Genomic DNA, 18,484 nt, shown 5'->3' on the forward strand with positions numbered 1-18,484 from the left:
CTGATTTGAAGGGGCACATGCATCTCACTGTATATAGCAGCATAATCAACTATAGCCAAATTATGGAAAGAGCCCAAAATGTTCATCCATTGATGAGTGGATAAAGAAAATTTGGTACATATATAAAATGGAATATTATTCAGCCATCAAAAAGAATGAAATTTTGCATTTGCAACAACATTGGATGGATCTAGAGAGTATTATGCTAAGTGAAATAAGTTAGTCAGAGAAAGACAAATACCATATGATTTCACTCATATGTGGAATTTAATAAACAAAACAAAGGAACATAGGGGGAAAAAAGAGAGGCGAACCAGGAAACAGACTCTTAACTACACAGAAAAAACTGAGGGTTACTGAAGGGGAGGTGGGTGGAGGGATGGGCTAGATGGTATAAAGGAGGGCACATTTTGTGATGAGCACTGGGTGTTGTATGTAAGTGATGAATCACTAAATTCTATACCTGCAACTAATATTACACTGCACGTTACTAACTGGAATGTAATAAAAACATGAAAAAAACAACTACAGTGAGATATCGCCTCACACCTAGCAAAATGGCTAAAATCAAAGCACAAGAAACAAGTGTTGGTGAGAATGTGGAGGAAAAGGAACCCTCATGCACTGTTGGTGGGAATATAAACTGGTGCAACCACTGTGGAAGATAGTATGGAAGTTCCTCAGAAAATTAAAAATGGAACTATGCTATGATCCAGTAATAGCACTACTGAGTACTTACCCAAAGCATACAAAAACACTGATTCAAAAGGATAAATGTGGCTCTATTTTTATTTGTTTATTGCTGCATTATTTATAATAGCCAAATTATGGAAGTAGTCCAAGTGTCCATCAATAGATGAATGGATAAAAAGGGTTATATATATATAACGCAATATTATATATATATATATATATATAATGCAATATTATTCAGTCATGAAAAAGAATAAAATTTTGCCATTTGCAACAGCAAGGATGGAGGGAGAGAGTATCATGCTAAGTGAAATAAGTTAGTGAGAGAAAGACAAATACTATATGATTTCACTCACATGTGGTATTTAAGAAATAAACGAACAAAGGGGGAAAAAATGAGACAAATGAAGAGACTCTTAACTATAGAGAACAAATTAATGGTTACCAGAGGGGAGAGGGTAGGGGGATGGGTGAAATAGGTAAAAGGGTTTAAGAGTACACTTACTACGATTAGCACTGAGTAATGTATAGAATTGTTAAGTCATTATATTTTACACCTGAAACTAACATAAAACTGTATGTTATCTATACTGGAATTAAAATAAAAAACTTAATAAGAGTGGGCTATAAATATACATTAATAACATCCTTTGAAAAGCAAATATAAAAATGATCCTAAATTTCAATATCTGTTTACTTTTGTGTCTTGCTTTTTGGTTTTCATTTTGTAGACTCTGTTTTCCAATGTTTAACTAAAAATAATGAAATATATACAGCTTTGATTCGTAGTAGCAATACTTCTCTGGCTTAAAGAGCAAAAGATGACATGCTAGAATTTTCCATCTTAAATTTTGTTTCCCAGGTCAGCATAAATTATATTCACAAAACCAGTTACATACTTTTGCTTGATATATTACCTCGTCTGACTTGTCAGCCTGAAGTCGACAATAGATTCCTTAAATAAACCAACGCCTTCAATATCAATGACATCATCCACATCAGGCTCAGTAGCAACCAATGTTATGGGAAACTTCCAGATCCCATCTGTTAAGCACTCTATTTTCAGTGTAATTTGAGTCCTTGAATAGAAAAAAGATATTATAAAGGATACTATAGGAAAACAAGCAAAAAGAGAATACAACATAATAGATCAATATCTAGGTTGAAAATGTAAGCAAACCTTGTGGTTATAGTAAAACCACAGTTCTTTAAAAAATGTAGGTGACTATTATTACATTCTAGGAATAATTTTTGGGTCTTTGGTTATATTATCAATCTCCCTGTGACATAATTATTTTGTAGCACAGCTTATCTACTCTCTAGTTATTTACTAAGAACCAGTAGAATATGTATAATTGACTTCAAATATTCTGTAATCAGCACAGAGTATGATAATACTTAAGAATCCAAGGTGAGGATGGCAAAGAGCCCCAGGTGTTATACGAACAGGTTTTCTAGGACACCTGGGGTGCTCAGTGAGGTAAGTGCATGACTTCAGCTCAGGTCATGATCTCACGTTTGTGAGTTTGAGCCCCTCAGTACGGAGCCTGCTTTGGATTCTCTGTGTCCCTCTCTCTCTGCCCCTCCTCTGCTCGCTCGCTCTCTCTCAAAAATAAATAAACATTAAAAAAACCCAAATAGGTCTTCCACCAGATGGGAATTTTCTGTTCAAAATGGAACATTGTGAAAAGTTTTTTCAATTCTTATTTCACATAGAAAAATTATATTTTCTGTGGACACTTAGAAGACTTATAAAATTGACTTAAAGATTTTTATAAATTAAACTGCAATTTTAATTTAAATGAAAAGACCACAAGCACTTTACATAATGACATATAACTGAATGTCAGCTGGGTTAATGAAGTGATTAGAGATAGCCTTTCCAAGCATTTGGCTATGAAGGAGAGTGGACACAGGGAGCAGTGGGTGAAACTGAGGAACGGTTACTTATTTGTTTGCTGGCTTAGGTTGGAAATAATGCAAACATGTAATGGTGTAGCTGCAATATCATATGTCGTCGGACAAAGAAATTGCAATCCTTTTAAATAAAACTCTCGGAAAGAACAGCAGGTAAAGAGTTTCCTGAGGAAGTTGAGCTAAGATAATTATTATTTCTTAAGATACCCTAAGACAAATGATAGGAATCATTTCTCTATTTATTAAAAATATGTTTGGACCTGTGTTGAGAATCATCTGACTCACGACCATAGTAACTAAAGATCTCTCATGTTTTTGTATTAGACCCTTGATTCTTATTGAAAGAAAAGGTCAAGACCTGTAGAAATAATCTTTTGTTTGTTTTTGTAAAACCACCATTTAGGGCCCTGACAATTATTTCTATTATATACAACACTATCTCTGTGAAAAGATGAATATGAAACACTACATTGTATTAACTGCTGTGAAATAATGCTATATTTTCTTTTTACCAAAACATGAAAATTTTGTTTTCTTTTCTTCTCTCTTTTTTTTTCCCTTGCCAAACAGGAAGAAAAGAATTGACTAGAATACTTATTTTACTTATCTAGGTAAAGCATGATTTCGGTATAATTATTTTCTTGTTCTTTTTCATAACTTAATCTTTTTCATAATTTTATTTTGGTTTTTCTCCCTTAACTGTATCTTCTAGTGAATCGTCCCAAATAAATAATGAAGAAGGAATGATAAAAGTAAATGAATACACACACATATGCACAAAACATATAAAACTACATCAGAATGTCATACAATGCTCACAAAAATTTATGAATCATGCATACAAGTTGTCTTAAATCAGTTTTTCAAATATTCACCAAGAAGCTCTAAGTCCACAAAATGTTGAATGAGTATAAATTCATACTGGTTGTGCTCTTGAAAAATAATTTTTCTAATGTTAATTTTTGAGAGAGAGAGAGAGAGACAGAGTGTGAGTGGGAGAGGGGCAGAAAGAGAGGGAGGTATAGAATCTGAAGCAGGCTCCAAGCTCTAAGCTGTCAGCACAGAGCCTGATGCGGGGCTCCAACTCACAAAGTGAGATTATTACCTGAGCCGAAGTCGGATGTTTAACTGACTGAGCCACCCAGGCGCCACACACATTCTTTTTTTTTAAGTTTATTTATATTTAGAGAGAGAGAATAAAGAGAGATAAAGACAGGGGGAGAGTCAGAGAAAAAGGGAGAGACAGAATCCCAAGCAGAGCTCCATCCCATGAACTGTGAGATCATGAGCTGAGCCAAGATCAAGAGTTGGCCACTTAGCCAACTGAGCCACCCAGGTACCTGCACCCCACACTGGTTGTGCTCTTGTTCACTAATGGTAACACTGTCCCCTCTTGGTTGTTGCTGGTAATTTCCGTACCATTAAATCAACATAATACAAAGCTAACTATGAAAAACTATACTAACAATAATCATAGAAAACTATCAACATAAAAGAGAAAATAAATGTTTACAGTATACTATCTTCTTGCAGGTTGGTTTTATTATCGTTTCTTGAAGATGACCCTGGCATCTTTTATCTTCAAGAAGAACTACATATTCAAAGACATTTTAAATACATGTCTCACTACTTCAAATACCTAGTTAAACTACAAAAATGACTAAAAGCACAGGTAATATTTCGATTGTCTTTCCATTACCAGCTGTGCTTTGGTAATTTTGTGCTTTGTGTATACTGTGGTTCTGATCGGTATCTCTGTATTAGACACAAAGAAGCCTCTATTTCAGATGTGACCTGTCATACAGCATTTGCATGTGCTAAGTACCAGTTGCCTAAGAAGTCAATATAAAGACACCGGCTGGGGTTTCCCAGAAGACAGACATTCAAAGGTCACTATTCCCACAGATTCCAATATGATCCTCTTAAAACTTACTAAAGGCTGTGCAATGTTATGGTTTTGGTGGCAAAAGCATAATGACAGCAATTGACAAGTAGAACACAATGGAGGCATTTTATCATTCGAACTGGTTCTGAGAAGCAGTATCAAGAAACATCATGCTTCCAATGCACAGTACCAAGTCAGTACTTTTCAAAAATATTTTACAAAGTGCGCTGTTCTCTTTTGTTAATATTATACCCTAATGATTCTTGGGAGGTCACAATTTGTGAAGGATTTTTTTTTAAATCTTTATTTATTTTTGAGAGAGAGAGAGAGAAAGAGCGAGTGAGCAAGCAGGAGAGCAAGAGAGAGAGAAGGAGACACAGGATCCGAAGCAGGCTCCAGGGTCTGAGCTGTTAGCACAGAGCCTGACACAGGGCTTGAACTCATGATTCATGAGCTCATGACCTGAGCCAAAGTTGGACGCTGAACCAACTGAGCCACCCAGGTGTCTCTTCCTTTTTCTCCCTCCCTCCCCCCTCCCTCCACTCCTTCCTTCCTTCTTTTCTTTCTTTTTTGAAAGATTTCTTAGACTCCTAATCACTTTGGACTACTTTTTCTCATCAGAATACTTTTCATAGTTTGATAGCTAGAGATCATCTACCTAAATATCAAATATTTGATATTAGCTAAATATCAAAATATTTACCCCAACAGCATCAAAGAAGTAATACAACCCAAAAATAAAAATGGAGAGAAAAATCAACATTTTGTTTAAAAGAGTAATAATATACAGATGCAAAGAATATAAATACTATTTAAAGAAAAAATGTTTACCTCAATGGTTTCTTTGGTGCAAAAATCAAATTGAAGACCAATGTGATCATTTCAGCCTTGACATTAAGAGATTTTTTGATCAAATACAAAGCTATGCAGGATTCCAAGTCAGACTTCACAACGTCAGATTCAAACTGAATTTCATATTCAAATTCACGTGTTAGAAACATATCTAAGAAAATCAAGATTAAAATGCATTTTAATTTAATTAAATATATACAGGTTGAAAATCAATTACCTGTCAACACTAAACATGCACAGGCCTTTAGAGGGAGGCCTTTGTGTTTGTAATATCTAATGCATTACCAGGTATATAATGGTGCTCAGTTACGTTTTGTTAAAAAGTAAATAAATAAATGAATGAATAAAAAATAAATGCAAAAGACAATCCTCACCATCCTTGATTTTTTAAATTCAGACTTATGAAACAAGAGATAGCCAGATGGAAATTAATAATTAGTATTTACCATAAAACATAAATAATATAACAAATATATTACAAACCTATAGACTTATAATTTATAAAGAAAGATTTGAGTTTCAACAATATTAAAATAGCATCCTAATCTATTAGGACAGAATTTTCAAGTTTTGGTATATTTTAATAAAAGAGAGATTTCTTCATGTTTTAGTCTTGGGGTATTCTAGATAATCTGGTTAACTCCATTTTCTTAACCAGGAAACATAGCAGGGTTTTGTTGGGAACATGTGAAAAATACCTTAAATTCAGTACTGGCACATATAAGAGAAGCACAAACATCTATTATATTAACCCTCCACATACATGTAAGGAGACCAAGTGCCAAATTGAGAAGTATGTTGCATATGGATCATGGAAGAGAGAGGTCAGGGAACCATAACCTGACCTGGTCCACAGCTGAGGTCATTTCTAAGGTTGGTATCTAGTGTATAAAGGTAAACGTGATCCCTGGATTCACAGAACTCATGGCCACCATTCTTTAAGCAATTGTACAGAAAACAGACCATCTTTAAGAAGTAGTAGATTACAGGGGCACCTGGGGGGCTCAGTCAGTTAAGCATCTGACTTCAGCTCAGGTCATCATCTTGCAGTTTGTGAGTTCGAGCCCCACGTCGGACTCTGTGCTGACGGCTCAGAGTCTGGAACCTGCTTCAGATTCTGTATCTCCCTCTCTCTCTGCCCCTCCCCAAACCATACTCTGTCTCTCTCGCTCAAAAATAAATGAACGTGAAAATAAAAAAGAAGTAGTTGATTATAATATCTGAAACTCTGAAATATAGCATGGCGATAACAAGCCAAAGTCCTATTTAATGACTGCCCAGCAAACCTTATTAATGTTAAATCACTGGCTGACCCACAGCCTTACAAGATCTTTTTCTTTTCCCACATATAAAAGTTTATTTCTGACCTCCTGGATTGCTGGTTTTCATCCTGTTGAAAAAATCAGCAATTACAGTTCCTATCAATAACCTGTCTTTGCTGTAGCAAAATCAACACGTCTACATATAATGTGTCTATTTTGTTCTGGGAATGAGATATGGAAATGTTCCATAGGAAGCCGTGATCCATACAGAGAAGGAGCATTTAAGAATTTTGAGTGTTTAATGGGAGATGAGATTTGCATTGGATTCAAATAACATAAATATTTTTAAAGCAAATACTGTATGTAGTTGAGCCCTGCATCTGTTTCTACTTAATTACTGAAGCCTTTATGGGAATGCTTGTGTCGGAGAGAAGACAAGAAATGAGAAGCTAAATTTAGTTTCAGAAGCATTGAACCTCCTGTGGGAAATCTGTCACTATGGATGTTATAATTGTAATCATAAGAAGATCCATTGGTACAAAATAGAGACATGATTATCAGCTAGGGGACAGGAGGTGGGACAAGTAGAAACAATATGAATATATTTTTCAAGCTACACAAAACCCCCTTGTCTGTAACTGCAATACATTCATATGAGCACCTAAGGGAGAGGAAAAGAATTAGGTTGGATAAAATCATGATAAACTGACATTCTGTATCATACCTTAGAAGTAATCTGTTAAGAGTCTCTGCGTTTTATTTGGAAAGTCATATTACTAAGTGAGAAACATGCCTTGTGCTATGCTCCCAATTTGGAGAGAATCTATACAGTATATATTTTTATGTGGACTGGATTGATAAGAGCCGGTGAAGCCAGTATAAATTAATTATCTGATTGTTGGATAAAATTAATCTCTTATGACAAACCTAGCTCACAGCTTTAAGAGAATAAATGCACATTTCTAAAAAAAAAAAAAAAAACCACAAGGTATTTAAATAAACATAGTTTCCCATAATACACATTACAATTTCAAATTTAAAAGTCAACAGTCCTTCAGACTACTTTAACAAATTTTTCAGTATTGAGGGAAGATTCTGTCGTTTTTAGCAAATCTTAAAAAGGCATTTGAGGGGCACCTGGATGGTTCAGTTGATTAAGCATCGGACTCTTGATTTCATCTCAGTCATTAATCTCATGGTCCTGAGACTTGAGCCCCGTGTTGAGCTCTGTATTGACAGCATGGAGTCTGCTTGAGATTCTCTCTCTTCCTCTCTCTCTCTCTGTCCCTTCCCTGCTCACACATGCATGTGTGTACATGTGTGCTCTCTGTTTCTCTAAATATATATATAAGTAAAACTTTAAAACAAAAAGGCACTTGAATTTATGAAACTAAATGTATATATATATATTTAACTTCAATTATGCTCTAAGAGTATGTGAAAAGCTCTCCTTGAAATGACAGGTATGGTTTTTGTCCTCAGGGAGCTTATGTCTGAGAGGAAAAAAATGGCAATAAGCTATCAGTGATACCACTAGTTTTTTTTTTTTAATGTTTATTCATTTTTTAAAAAATTTTTAATGTTTTTATTTATTTCTGAGAGAGAGACACACACACACACAGCATGAGCAGGGGAGGGTCAGAGAGAGAGGGAGATACAGAATCTGAAGTAGGCTCCAGGCTCTGAGCTAGCTGTCAGCAGAGAGCCCGACGCAGGGGTTGAACCCATGAACTGTGAGATCATAACCTGAACCGAAGTCGGACACTTAACTGAGCCAAACAGGCACCCCAATGTTTATTCATTTTTGAGAGAAAGACAGACCACAAGTGGGGGAGGGGCAGAGAGAGAGGAAGACACAGAATCTGAAGCAGGCTCCAGGCTCTCAGTTGTCAGCACAGAGCCCAACATGAGGCCTGAACTCACGAACAGCGAGATCATGACCTGAGCTGAAGTCGGACGATTAACCGACTGAGCCACTGAGGTGCCCCGATACCACTAGTTTTTAAATTATTACTGTGATACCGTTTTTATGGAGAAGTAAAGGAGGCTATAAGAGCATTGGTCCTGGGAACCTGGCTGCTCAGGTCCTGAGGAGGAAACCAATACACCAAAACTGAAAGGTGATAAAAGGTTACCCGGGAAAAGAAATTAAGAAAGGCCTCTTAGGTATGAGCATGGGGGAATTTTCCATGGTGGAAGCCAGCTTAGTCCAGCTGAGAAAGAACTTGCGTGGATGAAGCAGAGGAAGTGGCAAGAATTTGTCAAAAGATGAAGAGGGCCAAGTAGGCAAGACTATGTAGAGTGTGGTGAGGATTTGGGACTTGTAAGAATAACACGAGGTCACTGAATGTTTTAAGTATGTACGTAATGTGCTCTTTTAATGGTAAATTGAGCAAAAAGGGGTTAGGAGAGAACGTAATGAATTTTCTGCAGCAGTTCAGGCCAGGTGGTGGCTTGCACAGGGTGAGAGGAAGAATAAGATCAAATGATACCCTGCTATGGATAAAGTGGGAGATACATGAGCAGCTGTGACTGGCAATAGAATCACAGGCTTATCACTTCTGTCCTGTATTCGTACCCTTTACATATATACAAATTATTTAATCAGATAGGTTTCAGAGAATTGTATCTATGTATGACAGATACCTGTATCTATCTATGTCCATGTCCATATCATATCTATCTATTGTGTCCCAAAATAATACTGGTGATAATCATCTGAGTATTGCAGCAGAATCATTATATAGAACAAAAGGGGTATGTCTCCCATCCAGATAGTGTCCTCACATAATTACCATTCAACCTAATGCTTGTATCATAGTGCCAATAAATCATGCAGTGGGAGCTACATTGGCCAACAGTGCCTTTTACCAAGGTGACTTTTCTCAGGACAATAACAAAATTTTACTCAGTGCAGAAGAACATCAGTCAATTTTTTTTAAAAGAATGCAACTAAATGTGATAAATAATCCAAAAGTACTGAATTATATCAAATTAATTTATAAAATACACTTTGAGATTATGTATTATTAATTCCATATGCATTTTAATCTGTAAGAAATACATGTCAAAGCAAACCCAGCAAAAATGTCTCAGTTATGGAGAAAAGACTAAGAAGGAATAATGAATATTGTTATTCATGTTCTTTCTCTAAATTTCTGCAGTTCTCTCTTCATTAATAATAGGCATATACATTTGTGAGAACATCCTAATCACATAAGGAATGAATGGAGTCCTAAATTTGAAATAGATGAAGATAGTATTCAGAGAAAATGGAGATTGTTGGATAAACTACCTAAAGCTATTTTCTTTGAACAGGAATGAAGAATGAGCAACTCTTCTTATTGTTTTAAGAAGTTGTAAATCTTTTGGCAGGGGTATTTCATTAGCATGTTTTTACTTCACTTTCATAAGGTCATCTAATAGACCAGACATCTTGATTAATTTAAAATAACTGCATGTTCCTCCGCTCTGACCAGAAGTACAATAAACCACAAAATGAAAAATTAAAGAAAGAAAGGGGCCACACATCTGATGGTCTTCCTACACATTTCATTTTAAACAAGGTACAAAAAAGAAAAGATAAAGGGACTTCTTGTAACATAAATATTTGATCTGAACTCTTGGCAATTAGCATCCAGTTTCAGTCTATCCAATACTGAGGCCCCATATTTTTGTACTTTTTTTTACCAAAGAATATTCTTTTGTGTATTAATAAGAAAACCTATTTAATGACATTGAGAGGGCCCTGTTTCCATTTTAAAACATTATTTGTCAGTGACTGAAGATGGGTATTCTAGTACATCATTAAAAAATTTTTTTTAATGTTTTATTTATTTTTGAGAAAGAGAGAGAGACAGAGTGTGAGTGGGGGAAGGGCAGAGAGAGAGATACACACACACACACACAGAATCTGAAGCAGGGTCCAGGCTCTGACCTGACAGCACAGAGCTTGACGCGGGCTCGAACTCACAAACCATGAGATCATGACCTGAGGCAAAGTCAGATGCTTAACCAACTGAGCCACACAGGCACCCCTCTAATACACCATTGTCACAAAATACTCAACGAGAGCTTTTTGTGATAATAATCCTAAGATCTAACACTTACAGAAAACACACAGAACCATACGGTTTCTAAGGATTCCATGCATTTACATATTTAATCCTCAAAAATATCCTATGAAGTGGATACCGTTACTATCTCCATGTTACAGGTGAAGAAACTGAGTTTCCAGAGAGGTAAAGTAATTTTCTCAAGGCCCTAAAGAGATTAAAGGGAAGAACCCAATGTGTCTGGCTCTATACTTCACCTAGGATATCAGGCCTGTCATGTGTCACAATTGCAGAGAAGATGCCATTAGCAGCACCTTCTGGAAACGTGCAGGACATAACCTGTGTACTGGTGTGTGGTGGCCCTCAGGGCAGAGCCCTTGGTCATTCCAACATTTAGATCCTGGTCAGAAGAGGAGCCAACAAGAGAAATGGAGAAGAGACGACCAGTGTGATAAAGATAATAAGACGTGTTATGAAAACTAAAAGCAGGAAGTCCTTCAATTGGGTTACATGGTAAATGCTGCGGACAGGTTGAGTAAGCTCAGGACACAAATCTGACCACAGGCTTAGGCACACTGGATAAGGGTGACCGTCTTGTCGAGGGTGGTCTCATTAGAGCAGTTAGGACAGAGGCCTTAACAGAGTGAGTTCAGCAGAGAAGGTAAAAGGAACAGAAGCTGAGGAAAGGACCAAATTTGGAGGCCAAGGGAAGGGCCATCTACAGGTTTCTCAGGAGCTATCAGTGGTTACAGACCAAACCGGACACGAGAATTTACATATGACCTGCAAACAACGTACTGCAAGACTGGAGGATATACTGAAAGGAGACCAGTGCGATACATAAATTAGCAAATCAAAAGATAACAGATTGATCAAAGAAAAATGGCCTCAAGTTATAGAACATTTGGGAAATAAAAGGAAGAGGCAAGAATCTGATGTGCAGTTCTAACCCTAAACAATAAAACCACTCCCACGGAAAAAGTCTCACAGAGACAGTCATTGAATGAACGAATCCCCAGGGAGGCACAAAGACCGCATAGATCAAGGATTACTTAGAAAGAACAAATACAATTATGGGGGAAATTATGGCCACGCAGAATAATTTGTAATCTTATGAAAGTGACACTGCAAAATACAATCTAAATATCCATGTATAATATTCCAGTAGGGCAATATCAATTGATTTAAATATTACAGGTGCACAAATTCAACATATTGGACAGATGTTCTTTGAATTCCTTGACATCAGTCTGTGTGACTTGTTAATTTTGGCATCTCTGGGGCTCAGCAAAATATCTGCCAGCAAAGATGCTCACAAGACTGTTGCTGATGAAAAAGATATGAAAGTAATCAATCCTGGTTAACTCAATGGTGTGTGTGAGGAGTCAGGGTGGAAGGAAGGCAGGGAAATCCTGGCCTGGTAGGGGTTTTTTTTGACTCTTAGGTAAAGATGATGAAGATAAAAGGAGACTGCTGGGAAGGGAGCAGTGAAGATTTTTATCCCCTACTTAGCATATTTACCTGGAGGGGCCTATTCACTCACAACAAGGGAAAATTAGAGGAGGAAGAAAAAAATTCCGCATCATTCTGCCTCCTCCATCATGACTTGCTACTGGAGGAAAAGTAATGTGAATTGATAGGTGAATATGGGTGAAGGAATGGAATATGAGCAGATGAACAGACGTTTTTCTTTCCCGATGCCTTGAATCCCGACTGCATACTTTCTCCGCTCTCTTCATATGTAGGTTGTATGCTCTTGCCAGGAGTCTACACAAGTGACTAGTTTGGGGGTGAATGCACTTCATTTTGGTGGAAGGTTTAATTAATAAGCCTCAATGAGGCCACAGGGCCAAGTCACTTTTCAGTTCATCTTCATAATTCACGGAGGTAACCTTGTGATCTCCATCTACCTTATTTCTAATCTTCTCAGTTGGCCATAAACTTGGATAAGGGAATATAAGGGTTTCATTAATGATCACATCACATCTAAACCCCCATCAAAGTCCAAACCAGAGAGTTTTTAAATTTCCACCATCATGGATTTAGGAGACCATCAGAAGGGCAAACTGGCTAAACACACAGATAGGGAAAAAGAGCTGGTTTGCCTTTGCACACACTGAAGACTAAAATAGTATGCAGACTGTGTGGTCAGACTTGTTCTTAAAGAAATAGGTGGGAGGGGAAAGGCAAGCAGGACAACTTACAGAGAGTGCAGGCAAGTTGGTTACATCTTTCGAATAGGGGCAGGGAAAAGAATCAAGTTATTACCAAAGGAAAAGTTAATGGATTTATCAAATATTCAGGTGCCATAAAGACAGAGAAAAACATTAAGTTTGGGAGGGGACTGAACAAATCTACTTCTATACAGGACGTGCTTCAGAACAGAAACATTCACAAATTAACATGTCTTTAGCCAAAAATTAGATAAGCTTTTTGAATTTGGTGGTAATGAACACAGAAAAAACTATTTTAGAGGGGATCATGGGAAGAGATAAGGCTGAAAACCTTTTAAATTGTTTTTTTTAAATATTAAGTATTATTTTTCATCATGAAGAGTAATTAAGCAGTGAAATACAAACCATATCAAAAGACATTTTCAAGAGCTGTTTGTGAGAGATTGTTTACTTTTTTTAATGTTTATTTTTGAGAGAGAGAAAGAGAAAGAGAGAGAGAGAGACAGCACGAATGGGAGAGGGGCAGAAAGAGAGAGGGAGACACAGAATCCAAAGTAAGCTCCAGGCTCTGAGCTGTCGGCACAGAGCCCAATGTGGGGCTTGAACCAATGAACTGCAAGATCAGGACCTGAACTGAAGTTGGACACTTAACCAACTGAGCCACCCAGGTGCCCCAAGAAATTGTTTTCTTAATATGCCTTGCAAACCTCCCAAAATGATACTGGCAATTCCTTAGAGCCCCTGCTTATACAGAAGGAAGTGGATTTTTTTTCAGTAATCACATTTAATCAATTTCTATGACGAGAATTATAATTTTTTAGCTTGCAATGTGACAAAGGTATAATGTAAGTAATTTAATGTAGCAAGAACATATTAAAATGGTTCTCATATATGAGCATCTTTTTACCTTCCTTCACAATGTCACAGAAGCATCAACATTTTGCCTTCAACAGGATAGATTTCAAATAGAAATCAAGGTTTGAACACTCAATTATTAAAACTTTTTAAGCACAGCAGGATGAACACAAAACAATTACTTCAGAAAGTTACTGGATATGTACTAGGGTACATTTACTATAAGCTAGCTGTTTATTAAAATTATGTCCCATTTCAATAAAAAGTGCTTACATTTATCACTGGAAATGGACAGGTGTGTTACACATTTGATTTCTGAGGTTAAAAATGCAATATTTTAATCCTTGATCTACATAAACAATCAGAATTCTTCATTGAAGGAAAGAAAGTCAGCAGGGTTTCATTTACTTATAATTCCAACATGATTTAGGAAGGCAAAATCTGTATTAAGCTTTAATAACATTTTTGAGATAAATGGAAATGGTTGGTATCAGTCTGATTTCACTATGAACAGATATTCTTCAAAATAAAGAGTAATTAGGGTGCCTGGGTGGCTCAGTCAGTTAAGCGTCTGACTCTTTATCTTGGCTCAGGTCATGATCTCATGGTCATGGGATGGAGCCCCGTGTTGGGCTCAGCACAGAGCATGGAGTCTGCTTAGGATTCTCTTTCTCCCTTGCTCTCTGCTGGTCCCCTACTCGTGTGCTCTCTTTCTCTCTCTCTCAAAATAAATAAATAAATTTTAAAAATAAAGAGCACTTTGACTGACTTGTAAAAGAAAATTCCCTTCTCCTAGTATACATTTATTTCATTTTTTATAGTTAAACAGTCTATGAGTAAGTTGACATTCTTACAATTACAAAACTAAAATCCAATCAAAGAGAAAAAAGGAATAACTAATAAATTAACATAATTAAAAATTAAATGTTTCACTGTGCAACTTAATAATAATATTTCCACATAGTTCATATTATCAATAACTAGCTAGTAAATAAAAAGGTAATAATTAGTGTGAACTATTTTTTTGTAATTCCAAAGATTGTATGAAATGCTTTGGGTACATATAACATAGGTACTCATTTCATAATTCCATTTTCCAGATATTAAAACATTAAACTTTCCAAATCTTAAAATGAAAGTGTCTGTGTGTGTGGGGGGGGAGAGATTATCCTGACATTCTTGTGATCATTTAAGAAATATCTGTGATTTCCAGATCTGCTTCTATATTTACTCTCAGAATGCTTGTTTGCAAACAACAAAACTCTAGTTTGAACGATCTATTTTGGGAGAGACCAAGGGTGTTTGGAAGTGAAAAAGGATTGATTCATTATGACTGAGTCATGTGTATAAGCTGATGAGTAGACAGAGAAAGTGGGCCTGCAAAGAGAGGAGAAAAGCAGGCATGCAGAGAAAAGGAGACCAAAAAAATATATATACTCCCCAACTTTACATATTACACCTTCAACAAATGAAGATAAACAGTAGGGGACTTGGCATGTTGCCAAGAAAGTGACTGAAACTCTATTCTATTTTTTTTTTTAAATGTTTTATTTATTTCTAGGAGAGAGAGAGACAGTGTGAGCAGGGGAGGGTCAGAGAGAGAGGGAGTCACAGACTCTGAAACAGGCTCCAGGCTCTGAGCTGGCAGTCAGCACAGAGCCCGACGCGGGGCTCGAACCCACGAACCGTGAGATCATGACCTAAGCGAAAGTCGGACGCTTAACCGACTAAGCCACCCAGGCGCCCCCTGAAACTCTATTCTAAAGAGTAGGGACATGAGTCTCATGGTAGGAGAGAGATGGGGTGTATGAATTTCCAGGCCCAGAAAAATATTTAATGTATTATAAGTTTCCAGTAAGTACTTTGGGATGGATTGACAATAGATGGATCTTACCAGTCTACAGTAAATAAAATAGGGCAGAGATTGCCTATTGTCTTCCCAATATTTATGTTTTCCCTTTCTTCTTTTTTGGTAATAGAAAGGCCCCAAATTTCATCTGGGCCTAGACAAAGAGATTACATCTCCCAGCCTCAGGTGCAGTAGGATGTATCCATATGACTGAATTCTGACCAATGAGATGCAAGTAGAAATTATATGGGCATCTTCAGGTCACAGCCTTAAAGGGAACCAGCTTGCTCTCCGCTGCAGATGTGCCTGCACAATTGACACGCAGAGAAAACACCGTGGATGGGGAGCAACAAGAGGAAAGGAACCTGGGTCCCTGGCTGGTCTCAGGGGACACAGGCACCACACGCCCTGGACCTCCTACAAGTCTAGGCTGCTGTGTAAAGAAAACTAAACCTGTCTTGGGTCACTGTTATTTGCTCTTGGTTAAAATAGCTAGTTAAATTCATGGCATGTTTCCATCCTTCAGGTGTGGCTGGAAGCACAAGGGGTGAATATCAAATTTATTATGTTGTAACAACCATTGGAATAGGACTGACTTGAGTTGGGGGTGGCTATCCATATCACTTCAGAAATCTCTTGAACTGTTTCAAATGAGCATTTATTATTTAATAGAAACTGCCACTAGAGGGGCCTTGGTGGCTCTGTCAGGTAAGCATCAGACTTTGGCTCAGGTCATGGTCTCACAGTTTGTGAGTTTGAGCCCCACACTGGGCTCTGTGCTGACAGCTCAGAGCCTGCTTTGGACCTTTCCTCCTCCCCTCTCTGACCCTCCCCCACTTGCACACACGTGCTCTCTCTCTCTCTCATGCTCTCTCTCTCACGCTCTCTCTCTTTCTCTCTCCCTCTCTCAAAAATAAATAAACATTTAAAAAATAGTCACTATTGGGGTGACTGGGTGGCTCAGTCGGTTGAGCATAGGACTTACGCTCAGGTCATGATCTCTCAGTCCATGAGTTCGAGCCCCGTGTTGGGCTCTGTGTTGTCAACTCAGAGCCTGGAGCTTGCTTTCGATTCTGTGTCTCCCTCTTTCTCTGTCCCTCCCCCACTCACATTCTGTGTCTCTCTGTCTCTCAAAAATTGATAAATGTTAAAAAAAAAATAGTCACTATTATAAAAAATTAAAAACTTTAATCTCTTGTATACTCCCTCTATATTCAGGTACTCTGGCTCTCTCTTCAGTTATATCTCACTTATATTCTTTTATCACAGAAATAATTAAATCAGACACAAAGACAATAATGTGGAAAGCAAAGTACAAAACTACAGATATGAATGAGGAAACTATGGAAGATATTTTGTTTCTGCAGAAATTTCATACTTAATAATGTGGTCAATTTGGTTTATTAAATAATACATGAACATTGATTTCCCCTCTTGATTTTAATAACATACTGCCATAGGAAATTTCTCTTTCAGTGTGAAATAGGAGAATTCTACTTTAGGTCATCTGGAAGACAGTTAAAAAACAGTCTTGTATCACTGAGATTTGATTTTGCCAGATCTTCATGTTAACTTTTTGAAAAGTTTTCTTTAAGACTTTAAGTGTCAGAGGGATTATTACACAAAATTTATTTGGGGATTACATCTAATTTATGTTAAAATTTTCATTTATTTAAATAAGGAACATTCAACAAATTTTTAATGTTTATTTATTTTTGAGAGACAGAGACAGAGACAGAGACAAAGTGTGAGCATGGGAGGGGCAGAGAAAAGAAACACAGAATTGGAAGCAGGCGCCAGGCTCTGAGCTGTCAGCACAGAGCCTCACATGAGGCTTGAACTCACCAGCTGTGAGATCATGACCTGAGCTGAAGTTGGACACTTCACCGACTGAGCCACCCAAGTGCTCCTAAATAAGGAACATTTTATTTCAGGTTCTATTTCAGAATTTAAAGGTGTAACACATGACTTCAATCGTATGCTTTAAATTAGAAAGAGAGGGTAAAGGAAGAGATTAAAATTGAAGGGGCACTGGAGCGCCTGGGTGGCTCAGTCAAGTTAAGCAGCCAACACCTGATTTCAGCTCAGGTCAAGATCTCACTGTTGGTGGGATCAAGCCCTGAGTCGAGCTCCATGGTGACAGTGTAGAGCCTGCTTGGGTTTCTCTCTCTCCTCCTCTCTCTGTTCCTTACCTGCTTGCTTGCTCTCTCTCTCTCTCAAAAAATAAATAAACTTTAATAAAAAAGTTGAAGGGACATGGAAATTACAGTTACTACAGTTTTTCTCTTCTCACTGATGACAGAATCATAATCAATTCTTAGAAATCTATTAACAACTACAATTAGTTTCCTTTTGGAAACAGCCACTATGTGAACAGAACAAACATCACTGAACATCTGAGAGCACTATTTAGTGATATATTGCAAATTAGAAATACTGGGCATGGATTTTCATATACCTGAATAATCAGCAGTATGCAATTTAAAGAAACTGAATTTTATTTATTACCATTTTTGATATCCAGGACTGTCGTTTTCTTACCATCCAGATCTTCGTCAAATGTACATGAATTTCTTTTTGGAATTACTATAAAATCTGCTGGATCTAAGACAGGAGTTTCTCCAAAAAAATCACCAGTCAGCATGACTTCCACTTCCTCTTCTACCCGCTTCCTGGACTGACATTTTATGACAACTACAGGAGAGAAATATTTCCAGTTGAGATAGAAGAAAATGAATTATGTCATAAAAATATCCTTTTGCATACTCTGAAATATTGTGTCTGGCATTAATACACACACACATACACACACACTCATGCAGTATCTATATACACTGACATTGTAGAAGCAAATAAGAATATTAAATAATGTGTAAAAATAGCATGACTAGAGGTTAATCTGGAAGATATACACTAGATTTCAGAAGAGTATATTAGGATGT

The 18,484-nt window shown here is 37.0% G+C and overlaps 1 protein-coding gene across 1 annotated transcript in view; it reads right to left on the reverse strand.

Moving 5' to 3' along the window:
- The window catches only part of CFAP47 (cilia and flagella associated protein 47), a 500,885-nt gene that overhangs the window by 35,512 nt on the left and 446,889 nt on the right, over nt 1–18,484 (reverse strand). Inside the window, exons 61-63 of the mRNA XM_039256279.1 lie at nt 18,084–18,236; nt 5,327–5,498; nt 1,611–1,772 (exon numbers count right to left, since the gene is read on the reverse strand). Of these exons, the coding sequence (XP_039112210.1) occupies nt 1,611–1,772; nt 5,327–5,498; nt 18,084–18,236 (487 nt within the window). The remainder of the gene's footprint in view (nt 1–1,610; nt 1,773–5,326; nt 5,499–18,083; nt 18,237–18,484) is intronic.

The sequence above is a fragment of the Hyaena hyaena genome, unplaced genomic scaffold (genome assembly GCF_003009895.1).
Source record: "Hyaena hyaena isolate Hyena2069 unplaced genomic scaffold, ASM300989v1 scaffold_12, whole genome shotgun sequence".
Taxonomy (NCBI): Eukaryota; Metazoa; Chordata; class Mammalia; order Carnivora; family Hyaenidae; genus Hyaena; species Hyaena hyaena.